Here is a 25,779-nt window from a genome sequence, read left to right on the forward strand (position 1 = left end):
AGGGTATGGGGATGTGGGAGGTCGGTTTTGGGAAAAGGTCGTAAATAAAACACTTCGAGCCGAGCTAGATGAAGCTTGACCGGAAGTCTGAAGTGGCGCCAAATCAGGATATTCGTTTCTAATGGGGGTGGATTCTGGTTCCGGAAGGGGAGATTTAGTACGAGGGGGGGTGGATCCTGTACTGGAGGAGGAAGCGGAAGTGGATGAGGGTAATGAGGGGAGGGGTGCAGGACTTCCTGCGTTTGCGTCACTTCTTCTTAACGGAAAGTAAGGGGGCGGCAAAGGGATCTCGGACTCAGGGGGCGTGTCCAAAATGGGCCTAACACCAGTCCTAGTGGACGAGCAAGTCCTAGCTACCATGAGGCGACACTGCTCCTCGTGGCATGTCTGGAGCCATTTTGGCGAGTCATTTACGGCCTGTCTCCAACAGTCAATATAAGGAAACTGGCCGTAAAGTTCAGGCCTACCCGATACAGCCACGTGTAAGCGCTGTACCAGAGTTGGATCCAAACTGCCACGTGGCGGCCATGCCGCAACCAAAGTAGGCCACTCCCTAGTACACAAAGTGACCAAACGTACAGGAGACATCTTTACCCCAAAATCACAAACTTTGAATCCCTTTTTAAAATTCTTAACCATACATCCTAAGGGATCCGGAATCGTTGACTGCGACGCACCCATACTTAACAATGGAACGTCGTCGACAACGAATACTATACACGCGTACTATTCAACAGTCACACCCGTTTCCTCTGGCAACAGCACCACGTGGTACGGTTACCAAGTGAAACGTACACAATAACAATAAACACTCAGGGAATTCCCGTACACACACAGCTGTTACACCAGTCACTATATAATCAATATTATGCCCTTTGGCGTAACTATACAGTCACCCACGCTATAATTCTCTATATACGAATTACCCGTCTATAACACACCCCAGTAACATCGTCTTTTACAAATAGCGGTTACAGTACGGTTAGCATAGGTCAAAGCACAAGTTAAGGTCACAATACAATTATTAGTGGTTATGGTGTTAAACATGCAATGGACGACAATGATTAGTACTTATTATATAATGTCAGTAAATATACAGGGTTATGGTACCGTGCACTATAATACAGCAACACACTATTAACACTCTCGCTAGACGGCTGAGCTCGCGCTATCTAACAAGATATACACTTTACTAAAACAATCGTTAACACATTTACAATTCCCAACTAAACTATTGGCCAGTACCTTGAATGGACTACCTAAAACTATATACACCCGTTTTGGTTAGCCACACTGCCCAATCACCACATATATAGCGAGCTAGAGAACCGAATTTACACAGGCGCCTCTTAGTCGCACTATCAAAAGTCTAGTGGGTTCCAAATTTACACGCCTTCCCACTTAGCCCAGATAGGATGAGAACTAGCGAACCGAATTTACACAGGCGCCGCTTAGTCTCCCGGTCCCTCCGACCTAGCGAACGTAATATACACCCTAGAACGCTAGTCTAGACAAGACACCGGTGTCCGGCTAGGGCTATTTACACCAGGACCCCGCCTGACTAACCAAATCAAACGGTCTGACTAAAGAGCGTTCGATCGAGCGGTGCGCCTTCGCTCCTTCCCTCCGACAGAGGGGGCAGATACAGATTCAAAAACCCCTTTGGGCCTACCGCACAATCGGTATACCCCTAGCGGGTCCTGCCGTCTAAAACAGCAGTTATCTTACCTCCTCGTTCCTGAACCTGAGTTCACACTCATCGACGGGGACACCCCAGCACTTCTCACGTAGAGGCCGATGATCTCCTGGACAACAGACCAGTGGCGCCGAGACGAAGGGAGGTCCACGCAGAAGTTCAGGGGTGCAGCCGTAGAGAACGTGGGCAAAGATAGACCGTCTCACGCCTCTGCCTCTCAGCTACCGTTGAACGATGAGCTTCCCGGCCAATGCACCAAATGATACCGGAGAAACTGACGGAAGCCAAGCACAGAGAGATGGACACAGGTTTCTTCAGGAAGGAAGAGATTCTTTATTGGATCACCGATCGGGACTCAGAGGGACTAGCGTCACCAAAATACAGCAAAGTCTGAGTACTGAATACATAGAGTACATTCCTTATATAGCACTGTAGCTCCTCCCACAATTAACTACACCCACACATACCCTTAACCTATTTAATAAATAGAGTCTAAACTCATCCATCCGGTCTAACCACGTGGCTCATCTGATACAAAGGAGAGGGACGCGTAATTCCAGTTCTTACATTCCTGCACCTGGTCAGTACAGTGATAACAGTATCTTAGCTACGTGTAATTAACTAACTGATACTACAAACACATATACATACATATGCCTTGTGGCAATCTTAGCCTGCTAAACTTGTATTTTACTGGAATTACATCACAACAATTTGTTTTGAAATCAGTACTTTTTGTAAAATGAAAAAAAAGAGGACACACTCTTCACACATAAATTTCTTTAAGAGTCTGAAATGTCCCTTTAAATAAATGGCAGAATATTTATTAAATATTTTTAATAATATTATTAATTATTAGTAGTAATATAATATTATATATTATTTATTAGTAAATTGCAGAATATATGTATTCATGTCAAACTGTATAAAATGGCACTTTTTAAATTTTCTTTGCAAATTGGTTGAAAATTGATCTCTTGATTTGTGCTCTAAGAAAGGCCAGTAGGATGTTATCTAATCTAGTTACTGTAAACAGTACAAATCCTTGGTTTGGCATAGACAAAAACAAGTCTTCCACAGATATTGCATGAGTCATTCCCCTTCTCAATGAACTGTCAAGCAAAAGCCAACTTTTTAACAAATGAGTAATGGGAGCGGAGATGTAGGTGCTCATTTCCAGGATTTTATTTTACAGATCTCACAAACACATATATTTTAAATATAGGGGATACGTGAATCAAATATTAAAAACAGTGAGAAGTGAACGTTCCCGTTTAATCTTTTTGATAGGCACCGAAATCTTGGTGACCCATTTTTCACTTTACAAATATCACAGGGAGCCATTTTGTTTAGCTGCTTGGCAGTACTAGAAAACTCATTATGGAAGATGCCTTCATTAGTTTATTACCAGCCTCAAAGAGTGCCCATAAATTAATTTACAATATGTAATTTTTGCATTTGCTTGCATCATGGCTGACACAAAGTTGAGTAAAGTATAAAAGGGAAAGGGGTAAAATGTCAAATGGCAGAGAGAGTTGGAAGTGGTACATAATATAAACATACACACACACACACAACCCCGTAGTCTTAGAATGGCATGCCTCACAAGTGCACCTCTGCATACACACACCCTGACACGATATACAAATAATCAGAGAGACCTTTGCACTCACACACTGACACCACACTTAAAGACACCTTTACATTCACAACATTAGAACTGAAATGTAAATGTAATTAAATATCTGAATCTCTCTAAGTCCCATGAAGCTCATTAATCATCGAAGAAGAAAAGGAGAGTGTTAAAGGACAGCCTAACATCACATGACGACAAGTCTAGAACTACAGAGAAACATTCAGCTGTGCAAACCAAGTGCTCTTATATAACTTGCAAGTCCAGTGTAAAACACACTTTTTTCTTTGTGATTGCAAAGTGGTTGAACGTGCGGATGAAATTTGCAAACATAATTCAGTTTTAATATGTAAACAATGGAACTGCTTTTTTGTTGATGTTTAAGTCCAAACCGGTACATTCTTCTTCACTTACTTTGCTTTCAAACTCTGTTTTTAAGGAATCCTCTGCAAAGATGTGAAATGTAATCCTTTTTCTGCTGAAAAGTATAGCAGATTTCAGCATTGTAACAGTCTCTTCTAAACGATCCCCACATGTTACAACAGCAAGATGCATCCATTCTTCAGGCATGGTGGGTCTTTTCTTAAGCTCCTGCTCTCTGCAAAGGAAAAGAGGAAACAGATTACTGCCATGCAAATCATATCATTGCAGATAAAAACAGTGAACAGACGTGAAAAGGTAATATATTCTATTCTATTACGAAATGTGTGGAGCCATATTTGCTTAAAAAGAACGACCCCATACACAACAGAAACTGCTTTATAATACTCGATTATACTCATTAGGCAATGAGCACACAAGTAGATCCAATGGCGGACGATCCCTCTTCCCGTGGCCTCTCTGCTATTTGCCGAGACCATTTAAGAATACACTTACTCCATGTCGCTTATTCCAGCCGCCTCCCATTCTGACCGGCCTAGATCGAGTGCTTGCAGACTTCTGGACCAAGCTCCATCACCGACTAAGTCCCATTACACAACAGCAACAGGCATCTACAACTCTTGTGAATTCGGCACCAGAGGTTCCTTCTATGCACACAGGGAGGCCAACCCACACAAGATTGAGGTTGCACATTTAGACACAACCCTGGAAGTCATAAAACTCAACCCCTTTCCACCAGAGAGAGAGGAACCCCCATGCCGGTACTATTCTTAGCTCAGAAGGACACAGCTTCATACCTACCTGGCGATCAAAGTTACCTCCACGCAGCAGTTGGCACCGCAGCCTGTGAGTTTCATCCCTGTTAGTTTTGACAGATATTCACACCTATGCCAATGGTCATTAGGCTTCTTAATATTGTGCGGAACAGTTCTGCCTTCGGAGGGAATCCGTTGATCATAGATCAACTGTATTTGTTTCCAACAACCCACGGCCTGATCCTGTTTTCACTGGGCCACACAACAGTAGCCGAATTACTCAAAATTTGCCTATAGTTCACGTTGTTTTCATTTGTGTTATATGCTCGAAGCAATTGGTAATTGTCCATTCTCACATTATTGTTATTTTAAAGATATGTATCATTTATGCTAGTATGATCGACTGCAGGACTGGCATTGGATGTGAATATCCCTCTCTCTGCTGTTCTCTGCCGTCATTTTAAAATCATGCATATGCTGTCTACTTGAGATCTCTCTCTTTACCGATTAATGTGCTGCAAGTTTGCAATATCCTTGATGTACTTCTGCATGTCTGTCAGGATTTCCCCACGTTGTTTGGGAATTTTTCCATATTTGATCCAGCCAAATCGACCTTTAGCCCCATATGCTTGTGATGTCATCCCTTCCTTTAAAAGGAAGCTGCACCTGATCTCAGGTGTTCAATCTCTCCCTGTCAATCTCCTGTGGTTGACGTGCTCTTGCTTCTTACTACATGGTTGCCGTTTCCCTGCTGAACTCTGCTCATTTGAATTCCTATGTACGGAACCTCTGGCTTTATTCCTGGCTATGCTCCATTCTACTTTGCCACTCAAGAAACAGACTTAACCCCGGATTCCTGCATCTCTTCAGTTACTTCAAGGAACCATAAATCAATCTACATTGGAAGGACTTAAACTCCCATCATTCATTAAAGGGATAGTCACCCAGACCACGTCAGCTCAATGAAGTGGTCTAGGCGCCAGGTCCCCCAGGTTTAAACCCTTTAGATGTAAACATAGCAGTTTCGGAGAATTGCAGGGTTAATCCAGCCTCTAGTGGCTGTCTTCCTGACAGCCGCTAGAGGCGCATCTGCAACGCTGGATGCGAAAATCGCATTCAGCGTGCAGAATGTCCATAGGAAAGCATTGAGAAATGCTTTCCTATTGCTTGTTTGAATGCGTGCGCGGCTTTTGCCGCGCCTGCGCATTCCGCTTTACTTGGGAGCTGACGTCGGCAGGGGAGGAGAGGTCACCAGCGCAGAGGGAGCCCGGCGCTGGATTAAGGTAAGTGGCTGAAGGGGTTTCAACCCCTTAAGCCCAGCGTGAGGGGGACCCTGATGGTGGGGACCTAAGGGTTATTTAGTGTCAGGAAAACTAGTTTGTTTTCCTGACACTATAGTGATCCTTTAACCCCTTAAGGACCAAACTTCTGGAATAAAATGGAATCATGACATGTCACACACGTCATGTGTCCTTAAGGGGTTAAGGAAAGATAAGTTATCCTATGATTGTATTTACTAATTGGTTCTAGCGGCAAGTTTCTGGGAAGGATAAGGGTTATCCAAAGTCTGCCTCTGAGATTCTACTTGCTATATCTATTTCAAATATAATTTGCCAATTGCTCAATGGTATTAATTATTGCTATAGGAGCCTACTAACTACAACCACTTCACATACCAGGATAATTCATTACCAAGTTATTTCTTTATACTAAGAGACTGATACTTTGTACTACAGGTTTCACCTGCTCTGGCAACCTTATTGAAATCTTATGGACTATACCACTTACTGCTAATTAAGCATTCCTCATTGAAGTCACTTGGACTATATTGTTTGCTGCTGAATAAGCATTTCCTAATTTTTATAATTGCTATATTCTTGTGTTGCAAATCTTAAAAAACAAGATTCCAAGCATTCATGCATTATTTCAAAACCTATTTGCTGCAAAAGACAGCCAATGTTAATTTCCTTTATTTAAAGGGACACTATGTTCACCAGAACAACTACAGCTTAAAGTAATTGTTCTGGTGAGCATAATCATTGCCTTCAGGCATTTTCATGCAAACACTGCCTTTTCAGAGAAAAGGCAGTGTTTACATGTCCCCTAGGGACAACCCCAAGTGGCCACTCTTTAGATGGCCACTGGAGGTGCTTTCTTTGCTCAGAGCTGCACAGTAAGCAGCCCTGCCGTTTAGCGTCTCCACGCTCTGCATGGGGATGCTGACTTTTCCTCATAGAGATGCATTGATTTAATGCAGCTCTATGAGGACGTCCTGATTGGCCAAAACAGTGTTTGGCCCTGCCCCTTGCTGATTTTAGCCAATCCAATGTTTTCCCTGTGGGAAAGCATTGGATTGGCTAAAAATCAGCATTTCTGATGAGGTCCCAAAGGGGGTGTGGCCAGTGCCGGCAGACCAGTAGAGAGCTGAAATTAAGGTGTTTTAACCCATTCTGAGGGGGTTTTGGGGGGTTGGAGGGAAATGGGGCAAGCCACCTAAATGGTGGGTTTTGCACTATAGGATCAGGAATACATGTTTGAGTTCCTGACCTTATAGTGTTCCTTTAAACAAAATATGTTTTCTGAAAGTGACATCTCAAATGTATTATTTCATCTGCAGTTGCGTTCCAAATAAATATTCTCCCAAGAGCATTACAACGTCAAAAAGAAAGAATTAAGAAAATAAATTAAAAAATAAAAATAACTTAACAACTTGAAAAAGTGACTTACTTGTTATATGGAAACTTCAAGCACCATAGCCACTAAAGCTTAGTGCAGTGTAAAGTGGAATAAAGGTATAACATATAAAGTAACGCTTTATAAAAAAAAAAAATTAGAATAACAGCAGTTATGGTGAGATATGGCTGCAGTCACTCCAGCTCTAGTCGAACCATTTTCAATAGTTCCCCAAGTCAGCCCACCTCATATGGAGATGTCATAACTCGGAAGTTTTACATCATCTCTTGAAATATTTATTAAGAAATAATGCTTTCCTATGGGGAAGGCCTAATGCACACGTGGCACACGTGGCACTTGCTGTGTGTGCAGATTAGGTTGCCCGAATCGACTGACAAGAAGGAGCACGATCCAGTGCCAATGCTGGATCAGGTCAGTGGAAGAAAGGGTTTTTAACCCTTCCATGAATGGGTGGGGCCTTGGAGGCAAAGGGACATTATAGTGTTAGGAAAATATAACACTAGGATTTTTTTAGGAATAAAAAAAAGTTATTTAATAAAGTGTATCCATTGATATTTTTGTATCTGGTTGAAAATGTAATTGCTTTAAAGGAACAATAGAGTGTTAGGCATACAATACATCACGATGATCCGGAAACCTTATGCACCCATGGGAAAGCACTGAATCAGGATTTTTCAAGACGCTGGACGTCCTGATGTGAATTGAGGAAGCGCCTCCAGTGGCTGCCTATTAGACAGTCTTAACCTAGCAATGTAAACATTGCAATTTCTCTAAAACTAATGTTTTATATTGCAGGGCTAAGTGGAAACAGACACCGCACCCAGATCACTTCAATGAGATAAAGTGGTCTGTTTGCCTACAGGGTCCTTTTAACCAATATGTCAAAATTACGAACTATGTTTATTTTTTCATCTTTCATAAGCATCAAAACATAGAATTTTAAAACCTGCACTGTTATGGCTGTAGTGGAACTCATGCCCCAATATATTTTCTGGTGGGATTCATCCTACCTACCTCCCCAAGAGCTACACACATGATTATCATCCTACGATGCTCTGCAGAGCAGTATATGCTTTGTCATTCCTTTCACAGTGGGGTACACACATCTAGTGGGAAATTGATATCAACGAACATTCATTTACATGGATTCTCTGACTCTGTTCGAGGTCAGCGAATCATGCAATGTGTAGTATAAACTAAAAATGGACATGTAAAAAAGGCACAAGCCACAGCTAACATTCACTCAGCTTTCAGGTTATACAAAAAAAAAAAACCTCACAGAACAGTATAGTTTTTAATATGTTATGTGCTCTGCACATGAATATCTAGTGTTGCACTGATTTATTAAGTAACACTAGCATTAATTCTTGGTCTGCTTGTATAGCCTAAGGCATGGAATAGCCCTCCAATGTATTCTGTTAGATGAGGTTAAATAGCCCTGCTATAGCAAGTGTCACAGCAAAACCATGTTACGCTCAGCCCTGCGTTCTGTGGACACTGCGTCCTGCCCCTAGTAATACAAGCTATTGTTTAATTCTTTAACAACACCATATTATAACATAAACAATAGCCATTTGATTTCCTGTTGCCCTTGGCGTCTTGCACCTCCTATTATATTACATCTTTGTCCAGAGCCATTCAGTTGAGCTTTTCTGTTACAAACAGGAAAAGTTTGCTTAAAAACACAAAGGCAGCAAGGAATTTTTTTGTTTTGTTTTTCTGTAAGGAAATCAAAGCATCTTCCCTTGTTTACCAAAGGAAGTGTAAGGTAAAAAAACTGCTAGTGTTGGTGGGAAAAGGGGACGATTTTTAAATATGGTGGAAAGATAACATTTAATGCTGTCAAAATTGCTACCATACCTCTGGATCATTTCATTAAGATTTATAATGGATCATTTTAACTGGCATGGAAATAGAAACCACATCTATGCTGGTGCAGGTGGATATATAAATATCTATGCAATCCCACAATGCACAAAGCACAGACAAAAAGCCATGCGCAGAGCTGCACCCATAACATATATCAGGATCTTGATTCTCCTAATAATACGAATAAAATCCTTAGAGAGTAACTTACAACACAAAAATATACACACGATTCCACAGATTGGCTGGAATTAGCCGAGAACTTCTGTCTGCAGTGGAGGCTGGGAGCGGTTCCTAGTGGACTGCAAATAAGAAGTCAAACCGTGTAGTGGTTATGGTGTTCGGAGTGTTCAGTTAATTATGACCACCATATCTGTCATTTTTATTCCTGTGCTACTGAAATACAGAACAGCTGAAAATATTCCAAGTCAACAATCTACCAACCCTGCCTCACCCAAGCCTTATGAACGAAGTCCATTATATACATTAACACTTTATATTCTGTCACCTATGTTTTTTTTTTTTTAATTCTTTATTTTTGATGTGCTTTTGAAAGAATCCAGGTATGCTCACAATGTCACAACAACATTAGTAAGCCTTCAGTGTGAAACACGATAATAAGCATTGGTATGACATTTGCAGAAACAGCACATTTTTGAGAGTGTAAAACACGCTAGGTTCAAGCTAGGCAGCCATGTCTAAGTTGGTATATATCAACATTGTCTAGAAGAACATAGCAGGACATTCGATTTAAACTTACAAGTACTGTTAGGAGTGCACATATGAGGTATGGGAGTCTGCTAAATAGTAAGCTTGGGTGGCATAGCAGGCTAGGTTTGCTAAGCTTAGTGTCGCCAAGGCTGACAGCGTAAGGTGTTAGGTTGTGTATGCTGTGCTATATTCTGTCACCTTTGACAACCTGTTTGTTTCAAGTGACCTGAAGGGTTAATCTCTGTACCTGCAGCGTTTAGAGCGAAATGCTACACATAAAGACTATAGGCACCATGACCACATTACTGAAATTGTCATAGTGTCTGGAGTTATCCTTTCAGTTTGCTGAAGAGGATACACAAAGAAGTGTTACTAACTACTTATTTATAGAGGAACATAACAGCTATTAGCTTTCCGTTTACTAAAGGATCTAGTCTCCCTCTGTCCTATGAGGATCTAGAACCTGAATTGCCAGTTTATCAGAGACACCCAAAACTCTGATCTCCCCGTATATATGCTACTTCCTGACATTACTACTTATAGCAATACCACATAAACGAGGAAGTAAAGGTACGTGAATTTCTCACCATATGCATATTTGTTAGAAAAATGAATAGATTAAACTGAATTACTCACAAAAGAGTACATTATCTAAGATGTTTTTCTGGATGACCGGTCCACTTTAAAAGTGAAATCTAGAAATGAAAACATGTGGAAAAGGTCAAAAATGCGTACCTTTGGGGGAACAAGACAGCTAACATTTTAATCACACTGTTATGAATATCAATAAGAATTTTAAAGGTTAAAGTCTTAATTCAATTCTAGTTTCAGTGTCACATAAATATTGAATGAGATCATTTATACATGTTTGTATTCCAAACATAACCATAGTGTTCTATTCCTGATATAAATATAGTGTTCCTTTAAGGTCAATAGTGGAACCAAGGAGCAGGGGGCCTTGTAAATTAAGCATCAACCCCCCACTTCATGCATTAAACCTTCTTCATAACTCCTTTAAAACAACAACCCTGGCTAAATTTTACTTAAAAAAACTTGATGCAAATCTCCAAGCTTTGCAGCATCTGAATTAAGCCAAACCACGAATTAATGAATAATGATCACTTCTTAGTATTTCATAAAGATGTAATCGTAATGAAATATTCATGCAGACTGCGTTGGAATGTTCCTGACATTCCAACTCTATCCAAAGATACCATAAGACAAGTAGAGTCTATTTTGTCTTATGGTAAAGTCTGAGATTGACAAAATGTGGAGCTATGTCATCAACTTTTGTCCAATCCCACCCAGTCTTTATAAGTGAGAGCTGTGGGATTCAAGCATCGGGAGACGTGACCTATGGGGGCTCCTGCATTATTGTGGGAGTACCGCACTGATGTGGTTTATGGAAGATGAAGCACCATGAGCCAAAGAAGGTCTCTAGGAAGAAGATAGTGATGGCTTCAAGGGACACCCTCAGGTAAGTAAAACTACCTTTTATGACACTTCATAGCCACCTAGCCCTAACTGGAGATGCCACCGTCGAGGGTCTTTGCAACCTGTGTAAAGAACACCAAATGTGACAGATCTGCTTTAAAGTTGGGGCTCTAAGTACCATAACATCTACAGCTCATTCTAGTGGTTATTATGTACAAAGTCTTCAGGCAGCATCTTCCCTGTTTGAATACTGGAGTAAATTCCTGCTAATGCACAAATGGATTTCTATATTAGCCCTAGTGGACCATGATGATGCTACAATGCTACAGTTTATTTGTGATGAGAAGTACCCAATTACTATTAATAATTCCCTTAAAAGATACATTTTACAAAGGTAAAGAGGGTCTTCCGACTGTGAGAGTTACACATCTAACAAAAAACCCTCCATAGCTATCTAAGCTTCATTTCTTAAATGAAATTTAATGTGTTGCTTCTCTGTTCAGCAGATGACATTTGATAAACAGCTTGTCTAAACAGATGTGAGCCAAAAAAAGATTTATATAACAGTAATTGATTGAACTGCCAAAAGAAAATGGATACAAATGCACTTTTTGATTTTCTTATTCCCACTTGGTAAAGGAATAAAAGATGCTTCGTAAAATTGAAGCGGATTATAGATCTTCTTGCGGGAAGAAGTCCTTTTTTTCCTGTAGGTATAAAATGCGACTTGACCTCATCAATCAAATTATTTTTTTTAGTGAAAAGGCAGTATTTGGGGATTCTGGAGAGATATACGATGAGATAGACTGGACAGTGTTAACAGATCTTTTACTATGCTAACTCTTCAGTCTCACAGATGAATCCATATTTCTAAGGGTTTTTATCAGAGAGGTATGATCATGCAAAACGTTTTAAGTCATAAGCAGCATCTAATTTAGAAGTACTAGGTGCTTTTGAAAAGATATCTAAAAGGAAATAAATATATATATATATATACATACATATATATATATATAGGAAATTTACTAAATTATTGTTTTTTTTTCTAATCTTCTAAAATCAAAAGAGGCAGAAATTTTCCAATTTTAATATTATAAAATGTAAAAAAAAAAAGGAAAAAAATTAAACATTTAAAGTCACATTTAGAAATAGAATTAGATAACCCAATGTGTATAGCAGATGTAAAAAAAACCAAAATAAAAACCGAAAATAAAAAAAGATACTAAAAGTCATTCAAATCTATGTGTAGATAGAAATAAATAGAATATACTCATTACTGGTGGCAATGGTGTATTCGAGGTAAAAAAAAAATATTTATCCATAAATAGTTCAAAATGTCTAGAACAAGTAGCTCATAATCCATTCCAAAATGGATCCCAACTACTTGGGTGATAGAAACTGACAGAAAATGCATTTGCATATAGACAGTGAATAAGATACCCGAACATGGGTATTCATTTGGTTTAGTGATGGAACACACGACTCCCTACACCTTTTCTTCAATGTAGTTAACTTAGGTGAAGGCAAGTTTTTGGTTTAAATATATAGCGAATTGCTTGACCCCACTATACAATCACCTTCCAGTTTTATGGAAAATTGTTGAAGATGCCAGGAATAGCTTTCCCGTAGAGGAGGTAGAGTCTAACAGAGTGGACGAGTTCAAGAATGCTAGAGAAAGACACAGAAATCCTGGGAAGCAAAGGCAAATCAAAAGATAAGGAATTTGCTTTTAAGTGGTGGAACAAGCTGAATAGGCATGACAATTGGTATTTTATTAGCCGTTACAATCATTTTCTCTGTTTAGTAAGCAAATTGCAAATTCGATTCTAATAGGTCAGGTCATTTAGAGTGCCATGTAGGAGGAATATTTGTCGAACTGCCCACAGCCCTCCGAACGTTATTAAGGTTTCCACCCAGAAGTTTATCTCCATCAGCAGAGTTGAGATGTCAGGATGATGCAAGTTGCAACTCAACAATCAGCAAAAGCTTCACCCAGGCTCCGAGAGTCAAGTAGTCAAGTAGACAAAACAGCATTTAAAAATTATTTTTTTTACACATTGCTTGATTCCATTGTGTATAACTGTCCGCTATACATTGGGATTCAATGCTTCCCTATTAGAAGCATTTAATTGGATGAGCACCACGTTCGCCACACATGAGCTTCTCACCCCTAATGTAAAAAGATTAGTTAGCCTCCAGGAATAAGTGATTGGAGGCAGAGCACTAGCTGGTCTGAGTGAGTCGTGGCGGTGGAAAAGGGGTGAGTAAAACCATTTTAAAAATGATTTTATTCAATTTGACTTAGGGGGGCCATGAATCATAGTCAAGAGTAGGACACTATAGCGGTAGGAATAAGTTTGTATTCCGAACGCTATAGAGTTCCTTTAAAGCAACTTCCCAGTATAGATTATAACAGGCATCTTTAAGAAAGCAGGAAGATAGAGATTTTGTGCTTCTTCCCAATGGGTTGGTCACCCGTTGTTGGTCACTGAAACCTTCCAATTTCTCCAAATTATAGAGGATGTCTATCAAGGTATTCTGAAAAGTGACAGTTAATCTGTCATTATTTTGGTAGCCTGCCCTGAACAAACTTAATCTGGCTCTGCCAGTATCCCATGCTACATGCAGTATGTCAGTCAAGCGCGGTAAATTCAAGATAGTACAAGGTTTGTGGGTTCATAGTGGTTTGTGTACATACTGGCAGTGGTAGAGTTGCTCTTACTGTCTGTATGTAGTCTGGAGTCAAATAGCAGGTCATCCTCGTCAGTGGCACCCAGGCACCAGTGTTGCTCTGAGAAATGTCAGGGTCCCCAAATATATAATGCAGGCTTTGGGGTTTTGGTTTGGTTTTTTTAAGTTTAGTGAGTAGCTGGAGAATTCTTGTACTTTCCTAACATGTATTTTAGATAATAGTGGCCACAATATAAAATGTAAATTGGTCTTTTGAGGTCACTGATAGCTAAAAATCCAATAGAAATAAGCCAAATAAGATATATCTGACAAAAGAACATTTTGATCTTTGAAATCATAACATTTTTAATGGTTGTTTTGGAACGTTAAACATGCAATTATCCCAGCCAACTAACAAGGAGGGATGAGCACACAATGTATTTATAAAATAAGCAATCCAGAGTGTGTTAACTGGAAATAAATGAAACCCCTGGCCCAAAGCCAATGTATTGTTTGAGGAAAAAAAAACAGAATAAGCGTGTTAGCAAGAAAATGGAGTAGAGGAGACTGAAGATATAAATGTGACTATATAATAACTTACACATGATACACATCACTTTTGATATCTTTAAATTTTCAGTACTTGCACTAGTTCAATGACGTGCCAAAGTATCCGTTGCATATACATAAAACTATGCTTATTTTCAGTTGCAATGGTAACTAATGTATTGTAACTAATGGCTCTAGGAAAAGGGCAGGGTATGGAATTGAGAACTGTGCCAATTGCCACATTTTGCAAAAAAAAATAAAAAAAAAAATGGAATGTTCTACCAGTGTTTTTCAACACTGAGAAGTATCCCCTGCGTGTCTAGAAAATGTCATAAGAACACCTGATGCCCATAGAACAGCAAAGCCAGAGTGACATCATAACCTGGCTCCCGGAATCACTGTAGGGAGCAGTGATGGAAGAGCACAGATTACAGCCTCTCCCCGGACACTGTATGTTTGGGCAAAGTAAGGAACATGCCATCTGGGTAGATCGACACCTACCCAGCTGGCCAGCTCTTGGGCTAGGCGTAACCACTGGTGTAAACGAGCCACAGGTGAGAAACCAGGTCCTAAACAAATACAATGTAGCCCCAAACTTTGTCTCAAGTCATCTTTTTATGACTTTAGAATTCCAGTGAAGTTTTAGTGCTTTCATAAGGTTTCTCCATAAAGAATTTATTTTATGGAAAAACTCACAGGTCACAGTGCTGTTTTGATAAGACCCCATTCAGGTAACAGATATAACTTACGCTTCCCTTAACACACTGAGATGGGACTGTACAGGACTGAAGCACTATCTGCTATGAGGAGTAGAGAGATAGCAGCATACAAAGACCCTCGACTGACTCTCCTAAATCATAACATTTCTTTCTGCATGCCAGATTTCTGTAAAACCATTCTTTGTTTGTTTTTATTTCAGAATGAAATGCTTTTATGGTTCCATCTGCGTTTAGTCTACATCGTCTTCAGCCCTGTATAAAAATGCCAAGGAGAGCAGCATGTCTAAAACGACTATCTATGAGTGACTCTGAGATGTAAAAATGACAGTTTAGTAAGAGAACGGTTTGACACGCTGCAACAACAAAATATAGATTGTTGGGAGCTCTAATCTTCTGACTTTCCATGCTGACATGTTATTGAGCTTTGATCATTAAAATACTTGACTCATCATTAGAAGGACTCAGCAGAAATGTGACATACGTTCCATGTGTACCGCAGACTATGAGAAGAAGAAAGATAAATTCCATTACAAGTTGGTTTGGAAGAGAGAAATCTCTTGACTCTGATAAATTTATGGATTGGCCTCTCCTGTTTTATTATAATTTCCTCCTCAAGCTCTAAGGAAGTCAAATAGGAGTACAAATGGAGCTAGTAACCTGTTTCAACATGCTCCCATCAGATCCCTCCTGGGGTAAAAAGGCAGGCAAACAGGATTATGCCTAAAATGTATTTAAATGTGAGTGTGTTTGTGTCTGTGAATGCGTGTGTGTGTCTTGAAGAGTGTATCTGGGTGTGAATCTCTGTACCAGGAAAAGTGTATTGGTATGAATATTTGTCTGGGAATGTATATTTGGGGGACCTAACAAGTGGTTTTGAAAGGGACCTCACAATTTCTGGTGGCAAACCTGTTCAATCACAATATATTTACCCTGATGTTAGTGCACATATAAATCAGATACATATATAGAAATACCTTTCTATATAGAATTTAACAAAATAAAAGAGAGATAAGCTCGCTCTATTTAAAACCAGCGCTTTGATTAACATTGGGTACCATCACATCAAACTGCCAAGGTAATTAAAAGATAATACTAATATATTTGTTCTATTTGAGTAGCATTGTAGTTGTATGCAAGGCCTTATTAAGAGGCAACTGGTCAGCCTTGTTGTGAAGATGTCTACTAGAACAAATTACCCCCTCTCTAACCCCCTTAAATTGTTGTTGTAGGAACAGGAGTGTTCGGGTGTGTTTAACCACCAAAGTTGAGTTTGCATTTTTACCCTGGAGGAAGCCAGGTGGTCTTAAGCACCACCACATGGGATGGGATGGAATGATGATCAAAGGTAGAGAATAGAAGGGGGCGGAGCCTGGCACTCAGGCTGAGCGGCTGTGTTACACTTCAGCTCCTGCTATTCACTGAACTTCGAGGGGGTAAACCCCAAAAATCACGGCACAGTCGCCCACCAGAGTCGAGGAATCATGTCGGGGATACCCGGAAGAATTGCCCGACACCAAATTCCAGACTCTACCATACCGGGAACCCGAAAGGGAACCCTGAGGCCTACCGGAGATCGAGCGCTGGGGAGACGGCCGCTTCCCGCGCTGACTGACCTGGTCGGACGTACCTCGGGGGCATCACCTCCTACCCCCCGCCCCCCCCCCTCTGGACCGATGGGGGTCATCTCGGTCCACAACAAGCGTCTGGAAAAGCGGCTACAGGCTGAGCCTACAATATGAGGCAACACAGCAACGAGATGGGCGAACACGAGGCGCAACTAACATGGCGGCGGTAAGCACACCAGGCGAGACATCTGAACGTCACGCAGTCATGCCGGACTATGAAGCCAGACTCACCGCTCACTTCGATGCCTTCTGGGCAAAGCTGGAGCACCGAGCTTGGCTGAACAAACAGAGCACAAGCCAGATCCAAAAGCAATTTGAGCAACATAACTGCCGACGCATCACTCCTAAACGGCACAGGGCCCCAAGATGGCGCCGCAGGAGGAGAGATCCTCTGCCTGCAGGCATACTCGTGGGAGAAAAACAAGCATCGGAGCACAGTCGCAGAGTGTTGGGGACCCCCCGTACTCCCAAGAACTCTCCCTACTCTTCTTCCGAGCAGGGAGCCCACCTGAGGGTTCCTCCTTATCGCCACCCATACACCCAAGGGAATGACCGGACTCCGGCAAAACCTTGGGCCCACGACCCTGGAGATGGGGTCAATGGACTTGTGGCAAGGGCCCCCGCTAAGGCCTCGGGCCGAAGACACAGGACACCCAAGCGACAAAGAACCAGGAGTTGCACAAGGGGACCCACAACTTTAAAGGCCAAGCGCCCGACGGGTCAAGACACCCACCCTAGGGAGGCAGACCTAAGCCTCTATAGAGCGGCGGATCAAGGAAGCAACCCCCCACAACCAAATGGACTAGACATCGCATACTACAGCTTGACTCCTCCATGTGGGGTGGGCTGAATAACAGCATGGACGCCTACCACACTCGATGCCTTGGACTGCTCCAAGTAACAGAGAGAGACACACTGTCATACCCTGAGGATTTTGCCCATAAGGTTTCCTTTCACATGCTCCGTGATGTTCAATGTTTAGTTTAATTTTTTCCTTTTATGGTCAATACTCTACGAATGTCACATAACAGATAGATATACACTGGGTCACCAGCCTGCCTTAACAACTTAAAGTGCACTTTTTATGTCTTATTCTCGTTGTTGTTCACCTCTTGGTAACCAGGGCGCAACGGCTCAGCATGCCTAGTATTTAAACTCTACTTAACTGATAGCGTTGTGCAACTCGAGTAACTATGTAATGCTTGTTTCTTGATTTACCTTCTACCGTGATAACTTGCCTTACCGCGCTTGGGCGGGCCTTTGTATACTTCTATCTTGCTGCAATTCCTGTATATTTATACTCATGTACTTACCCACAGGTCTATGCCACACACCCTAACAAATGGGGGCTCACACCCTCGTGCATATGCGGTCAATATTATATGCAACTCATTCAGCGTGTTTTAAATTGCCCAGCATAATACTATATACATTGCGCTACTCTATTTTCTTAAGCACGCATTTGTGAAAACTCATGGCATACACGCAAAGCGCTCATGTGTAATGGCATTTGCCTGTGCACTTACTGAACCAATGCAACATACCCGGCCAAACTAATCACATACATAAACAGGTCTGTTAGCTAATCTATATCTCAGTATGAACGTTTTTGTATAACCTACACTGACCGACTAATATGTAACACTATATATATATAGGACGTGCATGACTGTGCTGTGCCCTTGCTATTTCGTTAAAACACGTGATACCACATTTTCCTTTATTTGCCTACAACAATGCACCTACTTTTAGCTGTGTTATTTAGTTAGCATGTTACCACTCAGATCCTATGATCCATATCTTGTACTTTCTAATCCTAGTTCAACGACAAAACCTTTAAAAAACAACCTGTCAAGCCTGTAAAGTACTACTGTTGTAACGTTTATAAAATGAGGCTGTCATTCTAAGGTTTACATGCAACAATTGTACAATCAATTATGCATTTCGCACGTATTTCATGCATTAACCCTTTTGTTTCACTTTCTGTACTGACTAATCTTATGCCTCAATAAAAACAAAGATTGACAAAAAAAAAAAAGGTAGAGAATAGAAGATTAGGAGGAGACTTTGTAAAAGTACTTCTCTCTCTCTCTTATTGGGCCACTCTGCGGGACACCACATCTCCAAAACAAGGATTCTTAAAAGGATATACCGTACATATAGAATGTGCTATTTCTATTATTAGGTCTTATTTTTCCTATGTAATCAATGTAACGCTTTGTTGTACAAAACTAGTTTGTTCAGCCTTGTTAAATAAGTTATTTTGGTTGTAGAAAGTAATGGGTGTAGAGTCTGATTTTATACTCTGTATTTAAGGTTATTAATACAGTTTCATAAATAAATTGTTGAAAATATTAATTTCATAATTTAGTTAACCTATATTATAAAATACCTGCTAGATTGAGCAGGATTTTTATAACACTGTACAAAGACAACAGCCAGAAGAAGACAACATTTTAAATTTGTATTTATTTTTAAATAAACAGTTGTTGATGCGTGGAGATGCTTTTCAGTAGAGGTGGCCCAGATTGATTGAATTGGTTCAGGAAGGACACACTGCAATCGTAAGAAACTAAATCAAGAATATAAATAAAGTATGTGCTTTTAGATAAGGAATTGGCTGACTAGACGGACCAATTGTCTTTTATCATCTGTCAAAATCTATGCTTCGGATTCTTTGAGCAGCTAAAGCCTTACCCAGATAATAAGCAGCCCTCGAGATATGTCTTTTCCATCCCTCACTAAGAGGCAAAATACTGCAATAATATAATTTGTGAAACCAGATTATCGTAGCCGGTGCGGAATACTTTCATTAAAGACTCTAAAGGGCATTGTGCTGCCGTTCTAGTTAAATACTGAGAGATGCCAACATCTCTTTAAACTGGCAGCTCTGATGTGTCTAGACACTCGCCCAACCTTTTTTCTTTGCTCTGAACTTTGTCTCTTCTCTTATTACCATTCCACTTCTACAGAAATTCTTCTAGCCTCCAGGTAGGTACGGTCTGTCTATGGATTTATATAGTAAATAAACAGATCAGGCCTACGGCTACACAACAATTAATTTTAGAAAAGGAAGCAAAACTCTGAATGCGTATGTCTAAAGTAGAGTGCTACTACAAAGACTACAATTTATTCACACTTTAAAGAAGAAATCAGAAATATACGTAAATAAAAAGATTTAGATTTTACAAAGTAGGAGTAAAGAAAAACTCCAAACACCAAAACCACTACAGCATGTAATGGTTATTGTGCCGGACATGCCCTGGTACTCCCCCACTATAAGTAGTCAAACTGTTGTAGAACATTTTAGTTACTTATATGAGGGCCCACCAGGTGCTGCTCCCCCCTCCTATCAGGAGCCAGACGCTCCTGCTTAGGTCATTGGCTCATCAGCCAATGAGCTAAGCTCAAACAGAGAGTTTAGGGTGCTTCAGCAGACTGTACTGGAGGCAAGGAGAGGCAACCAGCAGACCCCAGGTAAGAAGGGTTTATTTCAGATTTTTTATAAATCCCGGTACACCTCCTGGCTGTCAACCAGACAGCTGTTAGAGCTTTCTACCATGTATTGTCCGTGGATTGTGGAGACTGCCACGCATGAGGAGTTTTTATCAATGCTTCTCTATGAGAAGCTTCTGATTGGACACAAGTCATAAGTAATGAAGACTTCACAGGAGGCGGATCAGACCTCTAGTAAAGAAACTCTGCCAACATTGGAGTCAAGGCAAGTTTACTACCTTTTTAATCTTTTCAGTGCAGAAATCCAATTATGCTAAATTGTCTTCAGGTGAACACACATAGCTCGCTAGTACCTGAACAACACTCACAATTAATGTCTGAGCTAACATAGCTCACTGGGCTTAAAGCAGCACTGTCACTCCCAACTCAGTCAAGAGATATACTGAGAGCGTAGGAAGTACTTTGTCTCAGTATGTCTCCTACGCCTGACTTCTAGACACTGGGCGTAGCTACCACATGTACTATCTAGTGTCAATCCCTCCAGTCGTCACCAGTGACAGATTCAGGGAATTGGCTTTACTTATGGAGGATCCTGCTGTCTCACGGGATGCAACATAGACATCACTGCTGAACTCTCACACATTCATCCTGGTATCAGACACCAATTTTGCACAGAATTAACATTAGTCACCTTAGAAACTTGTACTGGGCTGGCTAATGGCTTTGTTGGACAAATAGCACCCTTCTAACAAGTCATGTCCCTGGCTCTCCCTGTAAGTTGGTAAAATGCCTAATTACTTAACTTTCCTCCCTTATAGAACCAAAAAACAAACAAGAGTCCTGCGCATCCAGTATAGGTGTGCACACCCAGGTGCTACCACAATTTATTTGAGGACAAAGTTAAAACAGCAAACGTTTCGAGCAGCAGCCCTTTCTCAATGCTAATGTCCATTGTTTTTTGGTTGTATATACACTGTTGGGACTTCAGTGTGGAGTATTTGCAGCACAAGTCTTACTTGTTCTTTGTTTATATTTTGAATGTTGTAGGCGTTTTTTGCCTCTACCTCATCCTATATATAGTCCTCCCTTATAGAGCCAGTCTCTGAGCTGCCTTCACCCTTTGTTGGCTGCGATCATCAGAGATAGAACTCTACCATTCGACTATTTTGGAGAAATCACCTCTAGTGACAGTCACTAGAGGTATTTAAACCCCAGTCACTAAAAGGTGTTTACATTTTTTAAGTACTAAGACCGGATTACTAGGTTTGTTTGAAAGCACAATTTATTTCTACACAGCTTAGGAAAATAAGCAATGGTGATATAATATAAACATTTAAATACATAAAGGGAATCAACACAGTAAAGGAGAAGACTATATATAAAAGAATAAAAACTACCACAACAAGAGGATAGTCTTAAATTAGAGGGGCAAAAGTTTCAAAATATTAGGAAGTATTCCTTAACTGAGAGGGTAGTGGATGCATGGAATAGCCTTCTACCTGAAGTTGTAGAGGTTTACACAGTAAAGGAGTTTAAGCATGCGTGGGATAGGCATAAGGCTATCCTAGCTATAAGATAATGCCATGGACTAATGAAAGTATTTAGAAAATTGGGCAGACTAGATGGGCCGAATGCCGTTACATTCTATGTTTCTATGTGATAACAGCGCATGAGCAGCAAGTCTCAAAGGGAAGTATTGGATGCAAACGGCGTCTGGCGTCAGCATACTTTGCATGCTAATGCCAGACAACAAATAGACTCAAAAATAGAATTAATTTTAATCCAAAGCCCCACATGGCAGGCGTGGAAATTGTAAAACGTAAACAATACCATTTCTCAGGAGTGGCACTGTTTAAAACACTAAGGATGCAGGAGCAGTGTCTAAGAAGTAATTTTGATGCCTACCTTGTCCCCATAACTTAATGATTTTAACGGAGGCCTACTTGCTGTTGACTAATGAAGAAATATCAATGGTCACTGCAAAACCTGAGACACTCTTGAGGTTTCTTTTACAACCTCATATTTGCATTTTTAATGCATTATCAATACTATCCATTAAAACATGAAGGTTTACAATTCTACCTTCAAAGAGCCAATCTCTAACTACTTTTTTGTGTGAGCTCTTGCCAACCCACAGGATTATTCACTGACTGTAAAACACGAGACCAACATTTTTGGAGATGATGCCTTAAAATTTATTTTATTAGGTTATAATTGTTTTGTTACCTTAACCATACCTTTCTCCAAGTTCTTCCTCTTCTCTTCCTCTTTCTGCATATGTTCTTTTCTGATTTTTTTTTTCTTCTCATAAAATACCTAAGACAAAATAGGGACTGCGTTGTCTTACGTATTTTTCTGCAGTTAACAAATCTTGACCGAGGTTGGAGCTTAAGGCAAGCTTTACTCCCTTTCTCAAGTCCCATTTTCCCACAATACTTACCTTCCTGTGATGTCCATCCTCTTGATACAATCTTGCAATCTATACTCTATCCTTCCCCGAGGCTGTGTGCCTTGTACAATAGCCTTTAGTTTTGACTTCCCGGGCATCTCAGAGAAATGTAAGTAGAAACATTGTGATGTCAAATTCATTTTTTAAAAAACTTTTAACACAACCAACAGGTAACTTTTGTTAGCTATTAGGCTGTGCTAAAACTGAGGAAATGTCAGCTGCTCTTTAATTCCCTAAAATTATTAGTTTAGTGCAGAAGACTGCTAGGTTGTGCAACACGTGAAAAAGCTGAACACTTCATACCTCTGGAACACTACCCATCTGCAACTAGGGAACAGGATAATGGCCTATGCCAACTCCCAAAGGCAGATTTTCACTTACCTAGATGCAAATACCACATGTGCAAGTTTTAGAAAGGAAACAGATACAGAAAAAAAAAAGAAAAAGAAAAAAAAAATTCAATAAAACTGGAATTGTGGAGAATTGACATAGGGGTTGCAACTTGTAGGCCAAAATGGCAGAAAGGGGACAATTCCCCAACTGAACTGTTTTTCCAATTCAACTTATGTTGGTATGAAATGTGCACTTCCCATGCCCCTTAACCATTCTTCTCTGTTCAATGAAGGAAAAAGCAAAAACACAAAAAAACTTGGTAAATAAATCACAATTATGATGGGCGACCAATTTTCAAGCAGCTCCCTATATCACAAGCTAGGATTTTCTTTTAACGGATCCCTGAGTGTAACGAGTATCAGTCAAACTGAATCCTATTTACTACAGGTATCAAACTTGTTGATCAAGCTTGGCACGGCAGATGACATTTTAGTGATGCCAGATTTATGCCGACTCAGACCCTTTTGGCAAGGCTCAAATTAATATACGCACTAATTAAAGCAGAGTTCCACTGAGACTGATACATTAGTAAATGTGCTTCAGCATCCAGCAAGTAATGTATTATACAGAAATCAGATGGCGCTCATTGTTTAATGTACATCCAGAATCCATTTGAAATGTTCAACAAGGGCTTATGAATAAATTTTTTCCACCAACTACCAAATAAAAGTGTCACTTTTATTGACTGCTCATTCAAAACCATGTAGCTCCAGTGTGTGTGAATTGTTTGCAAAATGCTATTGGATAAATTAAATTCTCATACATCACCCTTATCTAAACTATGCAAATACATATTTTTTTTAAAACAAACACTCCAGATTATCAGATTTCAGGGATCGTGAGTCAATTCTTTCATTAATGTGAAATCTATGTTTCTATCTTGCTTGGTTTATTCTGAACAGCAGACCAATCTCTCGGTATAGATTGCTAGCTCTGTGGATCAGATATCTGAGATCAGCAAAAGAGGACATGCAGTAGTACTGTCTCTTGCAGAACATATTAGGAAATAAAACAAATGTCATGAGCTATTTAGCCTTCTGTGTCAGAATGTTGAGCTGGCCATTTAGAAAGGTAGAACTGCAATAGACCCATTATCTTGTCTAAAATGTTCTGGACAACAGAAAGTCTAGTTTAGTAACCCCACCATGACAAGTGAACTCAGCTTTTAACCTGATAGGGCAACAGTCTACCCCCACGCCCCACTTGCTGCAGTAACACCGTAGTTTAAGATAGTCATACAAAGTGCTGATTACCTAAGACTTGGCCCCTTAGCCTTCATTTCACTCATCTTCTTATTCTTCATCTTGCGGTGTCTCTGGGCTTTGTGGTCCTGCATAGCCCTGAAGTGCCCAGGGGTGGGGGGCCGTGCCCTGCCATGTCCAGACGTGGCTTGAAGTGCATTGGCTTTTGGGGTTCCTTTCACATGGGGCTCCTCCTCAGCATTCCCCAGGAAGAGATACAGGATCAGAACTCCCCCCAGACAGAGCAGGCTGGCCAAGAGCTTGCAGTGGATCCTCATGATGCAGTGTTAGTGGGGGGCTTTCCCACCCTCATCCTGGGGTCTTATTCCTGGTTGCAGTCGCTGCTGCGTGCAGCATTGTGCGAGGCTTCCAGCGGGAGCTGCCAGCACCACGTAACCGATTGTCAGAGCAGGGGGATGGGAGGGGAGAGGGGCAGGGACTGGGGCAAGGGAGGGGAGGGGGTTCTCCTACCGTAATGTGTGAAGTTGTAGCTCACACTTTCTGGCATTCACTATAGAGCGAGTTTTCTTTGTGAATTCACAGCTCATGCAACACAGCAACTCCCATCATGTACAACGGGACACGCACTTGTGAAGAGTTATGGGACTTGTTGTCATGTTAAATTAGAATGTTGAGGTTATGAGGGTAATTCAGTAGTTTTAAGCTAATAATTTGCAGTATAATTTAATCACTGCAAAAACCTGGCTGCTGTAAAACTACAGCTCTAATGGCTTTTTAACCAGTCGTAATATATTTTTATAGCTGGCCTTGCCTGTGTGTCATTTGGCTTGGATTAGAATGTCATGGGTTGAGGGTAATTTAGAACGTTCAAGATAATTTGTTCACTACAAGACTATATAATGGAACTGGGGTGGCCACAATGTGGGCCTCTGAAACACAATGTTAAAGAACAATTATCACTGGGATTTTTATAATGTTTGGAAAGACCCCAGAAGGTGATATGAAGAAGCAGATAAGGAGACATACTCACCTTAAAGGGACACTATAGTCACCCAGACCACTTAAGCTCAATGAAGTGGTCTGGGTGCCAGGTCTCTCAGGTTTTGTGGTGGAATCTCGGTAAAAATAAATTTAGTAGGCCGAGATTACCACGTGGCATGTGTACGTGCATATGCTGACGTATCGATCAGTTGGTTGCACGAGGCAAGATACGATCAGTAGTGTACGGAGCATGTGCAAGAATACAGGATATAGTATTCCCCCTCCTCCATTGTGCTGGACAAGCCATGCGGTCAAACAGGAAGTTAATTCTTATTTGTATTGATTGGTTAAGAGAATGTGCGGGTGGAGCTTAATATGGGAGGAGTTATATGCCTATATAAGGAGCCTGCACTATTGTCCGGGGCTCAGAATTTGCTGTATTTTGGTGACGCTAGTCCCTCTGAGTCCCGATCGGTGATCCAATAAAGAATCTCTTCCTTCCTGAAGAAACCTGTGTCCATCTCTCTGTGCTTGGCTTCCGTCAGTTTCTCCGGTATCATTTGGT

At 40.7% G+C, this 25,779-nt stretch overlaps 1 protein-coding gene across 1 annotated transcript in view; it reads right to left on the reverse strand.

The window, feature by feature from the left end:
- The window catches only part of GXYLT2 (glucoside xylosyltransferase 2), a 67,035-nt gene extending 42,349 nt beyond the window's left edge, over nt 1–24,686 (reverse strand). Inside the window, exons 1-2 of the mRNA XM_063428151.1 lie at nt 24,285–24,686; nt 3,744–3,927 (exon numbers count right to left, since the gene is read on the reverse strand). Of these exons, the coding sequence (XP_063284221.1) occupies nt 3,744–3,927; nt 24,285–24,550 (450 nt within the window). The 5' untranslated portion in view covers nt 24,551–24,686. The remainder of the gene's footprint in view (nt 1–3,743; nt 3,928–24,284) is intronic.
- Between the last annotated feature and the right edge of the window lie 1,093 nt (nt 24,687–25,779).

The sequence above is a fragment of the Pelobates fuscus genome, chromosome 7, assembly GCF_036172605.1.
Source record: "Pelobates fuscus isolate aPelFus1 chromosome 7, aPelFus1.pri, whole genome shotgun sequence".
Classification (NCBI taxonomy): domain Eukaryota; kingdom Metazoa; phylum Chordata; class Amphibia; order Anura; family Pelobatidae; genus Pelobates; species Pelobates fuscus.